Genomic DNA, 12,485 nt, shown 5'->3' with positions numbered 1-12,485 from the left:
TCCCAGCGCCAGAGGAATTTTACCAGAACTGGCCAAGTTCCAAGCAAGCATCCCCATGGCAGTAAGGAGCTCTCACGTCCCTTCCTCCATTCTCACATCTTCCAGCCTCTATCTTAACGAAGCTTCCACACGGCCTTCCAGAGTACATTAAACAAAAGCAATCGCTAGAAAAACAGAAAGACCTTGAATGTGAATAACCCTAACAACTTGCAAGCACTGCCGTGCACGCAGCAACAAGGCAGTCAGAAAGCAAGAAGACATGAGGCCATGTCAAAGCCAATAGTCAGAGCTCATAATTCTCACCAATGTACAACACCAAGCACATGTGTGTGAACCCCCGCTCACAACACTGCACTTCGAGACTAAAGAGTGCATTCCACACCTCTCTCTCTCTCTCTCTCTCTCTCTCTCTCTCTCACGCCTTCAAATGCACATCCCACACCTTCTGTTCTTGGCAAGAATATTCTACTCCATGACAGGTCCCACTGAAAGACAGCAAGATTTCAGGACAGAAGAGAAGCAGGCATATGCAGGACCATCCTACATCAAGGCTATGGCAAAATAACACACTGAAGTCAGTTAAAATGATGGGAGTCAGGGGTCATCATAGGGTACCAAATCACAAGAGCTCCTCTTTTATTACAAGAGTGGAGTGGAATAAAGTGGAGGGGCATAGAGTTGTTTAGAGTGGATTAGAGTGCTGTAGAGTGGAATAGCATAGAGTGGAGTATACATGGGGTGGTAGTGCACTGCCATATTATTAATGGAAATGACCATTACATTTACACAGGCATACTATTTTAATGATAAAACTATGCAGTGCACAAACAACTATGTGTGGAAATGGCATCACCTAGGGGGTCATAACGATGGCGGGCGGACTGGAGTCCGCCCACCATCGTGGTGGGCATCAGGACCGTCCGCTATGCATGCGGTGGTCCCGAGTACAAATTAGGATGCGAACGCCACCATGGTGGTCGCATCTTGCCATTTAACATTGTGGCGGGTGCTGCTGACTACAGCACCAGCCGCGGTACCAAAAGAGCAGGTTGTGCATTTCACTGCACTACATGGCAGGCACCACGCAGGGCTGTGAAATGTAGGGGGTACCATGGGTACCCCCCCCCCAGTACACCCTAATCTCCACCAACACAAGGGAGGCCCGCAATGGGCCCCCAAATCAAATCCCCATCAGCCTTTCCATGGTGGTTTCGCCACCATGGAAAGGCTGGCTGCAGCCAGCATCCTAATTTGGCGGAGGGTGCCTGCTAGGCACCGCCACCATTTTGGCCTATCTAAACCGTCTGCCAGGCAATCGTACCGATTGCCTGTGGCGGTTCCATGGTGGATGGTCTTTGTGTCCGCTACGGTCGCAGTCTGGATCCCCCGCCATCATAACGTGCCGGGGAAAATCGCAGTCCGATGGCGGAAGCCCCCCCACCGCCAGCCGTGCCTGGATCCCTCCGCCATCATAATGACCCCCCTAGTGTTTGGATTTAAAACATTTGTTTCCAGCACACTTGAGAATTAAAATAAAATATGCTTCATTTGTGCTTTCCTAATTATGATGTATTCTGAAATATTTGTAGTTCATTTACAGACATTTAAAATTTGTTGTGTGCTAGAAAAAAGCCTTTCCTTTCACATCCCAGATTGTCAGATCAAGCCTCTCACTTTGAAGTTAAAGAAAGAAAAGTAAACACCAAACTCCCTCAGAAGACAAAGGCTGACATTTGACCCCTGTCTTTGAATGTGCAGCAAATGTGACAAGATAGGAACACAATCTAAAGGCCTGTTTACAGACAGTGACCAGTTGTGGAAAAATACAGTGAACAGGCAGTTATAAACAAATAAAGCCAGCAAATAGAAGGGGAGAAAATGTGAGTTACCAACGCAAAGCAATGGGCAGTATGCATTCTTAGGTCAACTTTCAGAATGTCCCCAAGAAGTGTTAAGCAAACCAGACAACTGCGCTGGTAGGCTTTGACTCAAAACATCAGAGGCTACCAGAGTAGTCTGGGGACTAGAGTCCACCCCCTCCTCCTCACTATCCCAAACCTGAAGGAACAGGCATTGGCAAATCCAGCAGCTCTCGGCTACCAGCACCATTGGCTTTGTCAATTTCTTTTAGCCATCATGCAAAGTAGTCCGACTGCTGTGCAGCAAAGCAAAACGTTGGAAAAAAGCTGACCACACAATTTATTTTGTAATGGCATGCCAACACAGACAGTGAGACTAGCGTGGAAGGGGGCTAGCAACATTAGGGATAGACAAAGGAAGGTGATGGAGGCTAGGGCCAAGTCAGAGAGTGGAGGGAGGGAGAAGCAAGAGGGGCATTTTCCTCCTTTTATGTGTGCTGCAGAATAGACGAAGCCATAGTAGCATCCTTGCACAACTTACACACAGGGCTTGAACCTGCAGTAAGATTTGGCCCATCTGGAGAATGCACCAAGTACTTTCATTTAAGGATGAGGGCTCTGCCTAGGATGTATTTTAGCTCCTTTCCTTTTTATTTTATATACAAATTAATTAGATCAGTTTTTAAGGGATCATTGCATAGATGCCGTGAGGAAAGGACATTGAATGGTTCCCGCTTTGTGGTATGCGGATGATTCTGTTCTTATTTCCCGGACAGCAAATGGCCTGCAAATTCTACTAAACCATTTTCATGATTTTATGGAAAATTTGGGGTTAAAAATCAAGTATTTTAAATCACATACTATTACATTATACCCAAAGGTACTTAGTCTAAAAAATATGTGATAAAAGATAATACTATAGGCAAGGTGGATAGGTTCAGCTACTTAGGTATACTGTTGGATGATAGATCATCCTGGGAACCGTTACTCAAATCACATGTACAATCATATATTATGATTATTTTTAGCACCAATGCTTTTTCCATGTGTTTAGGCTATAGTCACATAAAATCTATATTACGCCTTTATAATGCTAAGTGTGTCCCAACTGTTACTTATGGGGAAAAAATCTGGGGATATCAATCGGCCATTTCAATACAAATAGCAGAAAATAAATATCTAAGGAAATTGTTACGAATCCCGCAGAATGTCCCTGCAGAAATAGCACATGAAGAGTTAGGGGCAGGGTATATAGCTGACTATATACGCTGGCGCCCTATACTTCTATGGTGCTCTATATGGACTGAAAAAGAACTGAATTTTAACATATTAATATTTAGAGATTGTTTAATTTGAACTATAGCTTGCGTATACCATGGCTGAGCTATATAGAAACTACCTTGTCAAATCTGGGCCTATCGCATGTTTTTACCTTGCCAGAGCGAATTTCCAAATCGGATATTGCAGGAGTCAAGAGAGCTTTTTATAAGTTTACCCAAGAAGCGAGAATGCTAGACTCACAGCGTAAACTTTTCTGTACGCATTATGCTATGGTAAAATCGATTGATAAAATTGATTTTTATTTAACATTCAATATGCCAGTTAACCATAGAAGATTTTTAACACATCTTCGTTTTAACATGTTTCCTCAACTTGTAGCAGGCTGACATAAGCAACAAGACCCTCCCATATGTTCATGTGATGAGTTCACTGCACTGGGCACTTTACATATTGTATTACTTTGTCCTAAATGGGCCAATTTAAGACAAAAGTATATTCGCCCATTACTTGTACATAGGAATTTTAACCGAGCGAGACCAGCTCTCCTATACCTACAATTTTAAAATAATTTTACTGTTTGCTATTATGTCTTGAGATTCTTAAAAGCTGTGTACCATGCCTATGCTTGAGACTGCATCCATATGGAACTTACTATATGAAATGATATAAATTGATGTGCTCATTATACTTTTATGATTGTTTTTATTGCAGTTTTATGATTGCTGATGTCAATCGAATGAAGTAAATATTGATTGATTGATTGATTGATTGCGTACAGAGATGACTGTGCCATACAAGCACACACCGAATCCCTAAAAACCCAACTACAAATGGCGGCGTCAGTGGTCGCTTTGAAGACAGGAATGTGTATAAGCCAGAAAGAAAATTTGATATTGTCCCCTCTCCAACAAAAACTCTCCTTTTTGTCATCAGATCAACAAGCACACCTGTATGTTCAAATAGTCCATCTGCTGGTTTGTCTAATTTAAAAAAATACTAGAATTTCAAAGAAAAATAAAGTGCATTGGTGAGTGTGGTTGGTTCCTACCTGGAAAATACAATTCCGTTTGGTGCTTCTAATATAACAACCTTTGCCATCATTCCCTCCTAAAAAAACACACCAAACGAAGTTTAATATCCTACCTTTCATTCTAACCACGTCTTTAGCTTGTACTGACGTTTCCGCAGCACCCATTCAATGAAAAAACACGAGGGAAAACGTGCAGGTTTTCACATCAGGGGTCCCTTCCAGGGCTTATTTCGTAGTCTGTGATCTAAAGTGTAGAAGAGTGGTGGTTAAGAGATCTCTCAACAAGCAATGTGGGTCCAGATGCCTGGATCTAATGTGGCGTAGGGAAAACAGTCGAGGATTCGTCCCAGGGAATTGTTTGGAAAAGTGAGTCCGAAAAGTCAAATAGAGCAGTGGTTTGAACAGATTAATCCAACAATTCAGGCCCTCTTTTTCAGATGTAGATCAAATTGCATCACCATGTGATCCAGAAGATGGGTTCAGCACACAGCCCGATCCAACCGCAGAGGACTCTCTTCATCCTGTAAGGTACTCGGTACAGTAGTGAATTGCCGGGAAGTATACAAGCCATAGTCCATTCTTACAGAGAGAGCCTACTCCAGTGGTGGATCTACTCTGATCACTCATCTTTAACTGGGAGAGGTGGGCGTAGAATGCCTTACTACCCAGAGGAGGTGCTATGTGCATGGGCAGCTCAAACCGAGCAGCACATCTTTATCGATTTGTGTTACGACAGCATGGCCCCATGGAAGGTTGTGCTGACTGTGGGGTTCAGAATGACCAGAAGGTCCACAAAGCATTGTTATTGCAACGAAGGAGAGCATACTTTGCCATGCATAGGCCGATTGCCCTGGTTGCGGCGGTGGGGTCTTTCGGCAGCTCAGGCAGTTGGCCCGTAGATCTCAGTTGGAGAGCCGACATGCAACATAAACCTCTGTCGCATCGCAAGGTGTATAAGTGCGGACCAAACGAGCATTCCTGCAGGTGCCAGTTCAGCAGGGTTGTCGGAGGGTCTGGGAATTGGTCAGGGAGATCCGACATGGACAAAACTTGCCTTTTCTAGGTGTCCTCCAGGAGGGGTCCACATGCCAGAGATACTGAACGGATCCCCATGTTCCCCTAAGGGATCATCCTCCTTTTTCAGCAAAGGGCTGGAGGGAGACAAATTAACATAGAGAGTGGCCACATGTCCCTCCTAAACTCTTTGTTCCAATCCAAAAGCAGGAATCAAACAATGGGAGAAGATTATTCTAGGAAGAACTAATCTGTACGTGGGGTGGAGCAAAAGGTAGATCCACGGGTGGATCACAAGGTATATAAACAAGGCAGCACACCTAGTCAGTGAGATCATAATGGACTATGAGGGAATGCACCAGCTGAACTCTATTCTTTTTGAAGGGGGATAGAATGTGACCCCAAAAGCAACAGGAGGAGACCTATGAATAGTCGACCCTTGAACTGACTTCTAAAGGAATATTTGTACCTGGGACAAGACTGACAGCCCAGGCAGTGTTCTTCAACATAAATTAGGAGATAAATGATTAAGTATGAATAAAAGACCACTAACCATAGAACTAAGAACATGAAGCAATTGTTGTAATATAATTATGACCAGCAAATAAAGCACAACTTCCGAAGAAGGAACTGTTGCCTCTGTGCTAACAGCCAAAGGTAGACAGGCAGTAGTATAGTTTCTTTTGTTGAGAAGTGCTGTAACTAGTACATCAACTCCTGAGAAGTGCTGACAATTGACTTATATTACAGAGCAGCCTGACAGGGAAGTGCCAATGCGCTCCCACTGAAAGTAAGCCATCTTCTGCTCAGATTTGCCTGCTCTTTCCCAACTAAACAACAGCAACCATGCTGAAAAATGTTACATTGTTTTGTAATAAATCCGACAGTCCTAATGAGAAGTGCGGGTGCTGTATCAATGACCATGAGTGTGTAAATATGCATCATTTCAGATCTAGAGGGTGAGGGTGGCCAGTCTGCGCACATCACATCTTTAGCATGTCATCTGTAACTGCTAAAAAGCGTCAGTGCTGTATCCATGAAACTGGAGAAGTGTGACTTATACTGTCCCATAAATGACTAAAAGTACTCAGTTGAGACCTGTGAATATTAAACCTGTGAGGATTTGAAGTGTTTTGGCTTCGATTGTGGGGTTTCAAGTCCAAACTTCACACCAGGTGCTTCCAAGGGCCATCTTTAGTGAACTCTGGGACAAAAAAGACCCTAAATAGGTCTTCGCTCCCCACTGTCTCCAAGGGATTTCCCCCCCCCCGACCCTTTAACCGATGCAGGTGACAGGGCAATTCATCGATGATGCACTGTATGGTGAGGCCTACTGGACCCCTATTGTAAATTACTCTGATTGACTTCTGTTACAATGGCCCTTTTGTGTGTGTATTCTTTTATATGAATGATGTCTCCTACCTTGAAGTTTGTTGCAGTCGCCTTAATGATCACAAACATCAGAACAAGCATGAATGGAGAACTGTGATCACTTCTAGTACATCGATCCTTGGGTTTACCCATGGCTGAACGCAAACATCTGTGTTTTAGACAAATGATCAGTGCGAGAAGGAGGATGGCCCACATATGTCTTCAACAGACACTCTCTGGAGTGAATGCACACATTTCTTACCAGAGATGCGTTCCTGGGCTAGCTTTATGTGACGTTACACACAGCACGAGACCGGCGTATACTTGCTGGAAGTAACGCAAGTTTGCCGCTAACCAGAAGGGGGGCTCTGAAGCCAGTCGTCTAGGCTATGCCTGTGTGTACCCTGCCCTGGCACCTTCTTGAATATGCAGTTGAGTGCTGTCTGTTTCCTCTAGGCTTGGACTAAACCTGATGCCCTACTGAAGTTCTGCTGGCCTGCCATGCTACTGGCCCTCAACCAGCTTACGGATAAAAGAGATGACAACCCAGCGCTCTAAGAATCCTCCTCTACCCATCACCAGAGCCCAGGCGAGGGCTGCCCAAGATTAACCTAAAGGTGCAGGTGAGCTGAGGAGTGATTGTTCCTGGCAAGCACCCTCCCATAATGCCAACATCTGATTGTTTTCACCTTTGTGAGTACGCTTACCTTGCCCTATCTCAATACCTACTACACCCCATCTGGCGTGGCACTGAGCACAGGCCCATCACCAACCACAGAGGCCTGGTGCCGTCACACGGGCCACTGAGCCGCACTTGGGTTATACTTACCTCACCCAGGGTACCCTGACCTAGCAGGCTCACTAGCCAGCCACACCCAAAGCTTGAGAAATGCTCCAAATGATGCTTGTGTGTGATCTTCGTCCTTGAGGGGAGGGGTTTCATGCTCTAGTTTTATCTGAGAGTCAGGACTCAGTCCTCTCCTCCTCATGATCAAGATCTAGCCTCCGCGGCCATGGAAACCTTGATCCAATGTAACCAAGAACACGGGGTCACAAGCTAAGGGTCACAAGCTAACCAAATATAAAGCACCAGTGAAAACCCTTTACCACAATCAGAGAAAAAAACCATTAATGCCAAAGTAAAGGATCTTGCGATTACTTTATCAATTTCTTGAAATTCCGCACAGGTTACACACATTTTTCTGCGCTTTACTCATAAGCTTACCTATGGTCGTGGTTATCTTGTGGTCACAGCCAACGTACCAGCTTGTCCTTTGAACATCCCAAGGAGCAGTGCTTAATTTGGGCTGGTGGTTTCCGGTGCTCGGCACCAGCACTTCATTGGTTTCTGGTGCTCGGCACCGGCACATACTTGGCATCACCACACTTATGACAGTCTGCCACATGGGGGCGCTGCTCATCTAATTTAGAGATGAGCAGAACAACGGTTGTTTATGAATACAATATACATTAAAAAGTACTTTTACCTGCCTCCCCAGCCATTTCTTTAGCCTTGGGGACATGGGATAATCTGACCTGTCGCACTTGCAGGTGAGAGAGATGGTTAGTAATTTTGGTCCCGTCATTAGCAGCAATGACAGGGCAATGGGAGGTGCAAGCTGCAGTGGCCTCCTGGTCTGGGCCCTTGCACGTATTATTTTACAAATTAAGCACGGCTAAGGAGGAAAAGCTGACTACTACAAATAAAAAAGTACAGAATTGTATTTTCTGCAGCAAAACTGAGTAGAAATCTGTAGACTGCATTTTGTGATATTCTGTGATTTTCAAGGCTTTTTATCTAATTAGTCCAATAATGGAATTGTCTTCTTTAACCTATTTGTGCAGCATGGTCTCCTACCTAAGTGGTTGGGATACAAATCTGCAATACTGGCTTTTGCACACAACTATCCACAATACACAGAATTTCAAGAAGTCCAGCAGTTATTTGGCCAAAGATATTGGAACCTGTTAACTGCTGTTGAAAATATACAACCACAATAACACACAGAAGAACTGCACAGAACACCAAGCCTTGTAGCACTCATTAAACTTTAAACACATTTTTTTGTGCAGATTTCAGACTCACATATTTGATAATTTCGCCATTACTCTTCCCTAAACCACAAACCTGACACATTTTTGGGAGGAGTGTGGTAGAGATATTTTCTGATTTTGTGCACTTTCAAATACATCACATTTGCCCAAATGGGAAAATCCAACTTTGGAAAAAAACAGAAAATGAATGAAGAGATTTTCACAAACAGAGTGAGAGATAGAAAGCATGCACTATAACAGAGAACATCTTCCCGGAATTCCCCCTCAATGGAAATAAAAAAAAGCATGTTTCAGGGAAGTCATTACAACACTTTGTTTGTACCGCTGAGTTCAATGAGTATCGTACAATATATAGAAGGTTAGGGGTGAGCTAGCATTACTGTCAGGTTCTGGATTAAGAATTGTGGTTACATTTAAGGTTTTTGTAAGGGTAACTGGGATCTGACCTTGTACAATGAAAACTGAGGCTCATGTACAGCGCTGTAATGCCCTTGAGACAAAATTGCGCTATATAAAATGCAAAACAAATGTTTAGATTGAAGGATAACGTGAGGATTAGAGTAGGGATAAAGTTAAGGAAAGTGTTAGGGGTGGACACAAATGTATCAGTAGGGGCTGAGGTTAAGAAAATGACAAGGGTTAGAGAAAGTGATTGGTTAGGACTGAGGCCTGTTAATGCTTATGTTTGGAGCAATACAAAGTTATGATGGAGGCTGGGATATGGGGCAGGTCGGGGATAGTGGGATAGAAGGGATATGTGCAAAACACAATTTATCCTGGAAAACGTCGTTGTTGCAGCAGATAATCTAATGTACGTCAGTAAAATTCATGTGAAAGGTTCAAGTTAAACGAGTTTATGTCATGGTAATGTGCCTTCATTACATTTTTGGCGAAGACATCATAACATAGAATCTAAGCTACCCTTCTCCCTTGCGAAGACATTTGCTGCCACTAGTGGTAACATGTGCCCTTTACTTGAGGCACTCCAGTTGGCTTCCTAGCATTGCGGTGCCCTTGCCACTGGATTCAAGCTAGCCTGGCTGATGAGGAGTGATGACCCGAAACCGGTCCCAGGATGCTTGTTTCCGCTCCGGGGAGGACCTGGTTCGGCAGTTCGGGCTGGACTGTTCCCATGAGGAGCAGGGTTAAGACTGATTTGCATATGGCTGGGTCTGGACTGGGGTGCCGAAGTGAGCTAAAGAAAGATGGATTTAACCTGGATCTCTTGACTGGGGGTGAATTTTAGATTTGCTCTGCATTCCATTGTGTCTTGTGCCGTTGACAGTGGTATAACAAAGGCACACACGCCCCGCAGTGCAGGGGGTGAGCACCAGGTGGCCCCCTCAGCACAGTACCCTGGCCAGAGAACTCCAGAGTAAGTCCGGAAGGGGGCCCCTCCCTGTACTTTGCAGGGGAGACCCTCAAGCTTCATTGCACCACTGACCCTTGAGTCACATCTGGGTTGATTTCACAGTGCAAAATCGATGGCTCTTAATTACTTTTAATGCCAGAGATGGTAACATGGCTTCTCCTCAGGCCTTTCCCAGCCCTGAGTCCTGCGCAGCACTGGAACAGGTCTGTTGGATGGTTCCACCCTTCTTCTCGCCTTGTGTCTAGCAACTGATGTGCAGACAGTGCATTTAGGCTTATGTACTTGGCATGTGGATTTATCCACTGATGATAAGAGTGCATGTAAAATGCAAAAGGAGGTTCTCTCCCTGTACACATATGTCACCACCATGAGTACAAGTGTTGCAAAGTAAAGTACCAAGGTTTCAAGATGCAATGAGAAGAGCCTGTCTCTGCATTGGGGCACAAATTGACCAAGTTGTTTATCCCTAAAGAGTAAGTGATGCAGCAGAGACAGCTGCTGGTTCTAGGCTGGTGCATGTGTAGGTAGCACAATTTTAGTGTTGAGTTAAAGGCACTCATTTTGTAACCATCGAAAGCAGTACCACAATCCCTGACTATCAAACCTCCCACACGGCCTACTTTTTCCGACACCTGCTCAGCTGCACAACCTCCATGATAGCGGATATGACGCAGACCACTATGTTGATGCCGGCAGTGAATGCTAGAGTGGCCAGGGCCATCTGCTTATCAGTGCGGCCGAAGATGGCGCACTCCACATTCTCAGGGCACAAGTCAGCCCAGCATGGAAAGGTGTGAGGGAACACTTTGGGCAGTTGCAACGCAACCAGAGCCCACAGGAAGACTAGCTCAATGGACAACAGGAAGAGTATGCAAGCAATGTGCAGAATAACAACGGATGTGCTCTGCGGTGGCAGCAGCGTGGATGATTTGGGGAAAGCCTCTCTAACAGGATCCATCAGTTCAATGTCCTTCTTCTGTGAAGCAGCCTTGTGGGAGCCTCGCTGGACGAGACGCATGAGCAGCACCGGCACGACGACAGCCAGGAAGCTGAAGCTCCAGAGAGGGGACAGTGGGACATCAAAGTGATTATTAAAGCAGAGGGTGGTGCAGAAGGCACTCATCGAATGGTTGCAGGTGAAGTCAGGCTTCAGAGAGGACCAAGGGTTGTCGGCTGTGAAGAGGGCGACCAGCCGGAGGCTCAGCAGGGCATACCAGAGCACGGGGCCTTGGCTGTCACCCATCGAGGCCAATGAGGGTTGGAAGAGACGCACCAGGCTGGTCACAATGGCTGCCATCTACAGAGAGAAACAACACCAGAGACAGATCAATCACAGCAAGACATCCACCGCACAACCCAAGAGGGAGATAATAATGAACAATACAATTTACTCACATTCTTAATTGTTTTCCTTCAGTCTTTGACGTTATGCATGTGCAAGTCTAGTCCTTGTCCACTATTTTATTAAATATCAACTCTGCAAAAGTCACATCCTGTGTAACTTATACTAATGAACAGAGTAATGTTTACTCGTGATGAGACGAGGATAATCAGCGATTACACCATCTCAGCTATCTTACTTTATGTTCCACTTGACATTCATTTTGTCCGCGTCTATGGACCATGCATCAGCGTATGGAAATTTGCACTCAGAGTGGACACATTTTCTTTATTGTTCATTGACTACCTATCCAAACCTGGTAGAGACAAAATGTTGTTTGGCCATACTTTAACTCTGACTGTGAGGGACCTGTGGGTTAAATTAACCAGTTATTTTTACAATGCTAATTGTCCTCCAGATAATGATGCTTCATTACTCCCAGTGTAGCACTGTGCAACTTGTACTCATGATTGTTATTCATGCACCGGTACAGAGCCAAAAAATCTACCTCCATTATTCCAACATTTGAATATTTTCAGTCTGTGATCCTACAGGGTGAAGGCAGCGTCAAAATACATTTAAAACGTATAGAACTGTGAAACTGAGTGCAATGTGGTGGTGGGGTCAGTGAGCGTGGAGCAGGGTCAAAGGGGTGCCTAAAAAGAGGAAAATATTCTGCAACTATTCTGCCGTTTTTTCACCTTTAGGTAACCCCATATAAAATAAAGCACACCTTAAATGAAACATTAATACAAGTTAAAATAACCAGTGGGAAATTCACTATTACACACAGTATCAGATATGCTACCAAAAATACACAAAAAGGTTTAGGTTGAAGATAAAAAAATGATTCCAAAAGGTCGATATAGGTAGTTCGCAGACTATACCAAGTACACACAATTTTCAACAATACATTAAAAGCACACACTCCAAAGCTCATCTGGTAACATCCCTACACTACTTCTCAAAAAGAATGCATCTTTTTCAAGTGATTCCACCAATTAAGGCTAACAGCTCTTCCAGGGTGGCAGGGTCTTGGAGTTGGCAGGTTTGCTGTCTCACAACTGTAACCCAGACGGTGACCTTCAGTTCCACCTTTAACTTTACTAGACCCTTATCCAC

The 12,485-nt window shown here is 44.5% G+C and overlaps 1 protein-coding gene across 1 annotated transcript in view; it reads right to left on the bottom strand.

Annotated features, from left to right (window-relative positions):
• Positions 1 to 8,586: 8,586 nt before the first annotated feature.
• The window catches only part of LOC146811769 (gap junction beta-5 protein-like), a 33,991-nt gene continuing 30,092 nt past the window's right edge, over positions 8,587 to 12,485 (bottom strand). The window contains exon 2 of the mRNA XM_085618759.1: positions 8,587 to 11,279. Within this exon, the coding sequence (XP_085474885.1) occupies positions 10,599 to 11,279 (681 nt within the window). The 3' untranslated portion in view covers positions 8,587 to 10,598. The remainder of the gene's footprint in view (positions 11,280 to 12,485) is intronic.

Source organism: Triturus cristatus, chromosome 7, assembly GCF_964204655.1.
Source record: "Triturus cristatus chromosome 7, aTriCri1.1, whole genome shotgun sequence".
NCBI classification, from domain to species: domain Eukaryota; kingdom Metazoa; phylum Chordata; class Amphibia; order Caudata; family Salamandridae; genus Triturus; species Triturus cristatus.
Note: the sequence above shows the minus strand (reverse complement) of the source record. Positions and strands in the feature narration are given on the sequence as shown.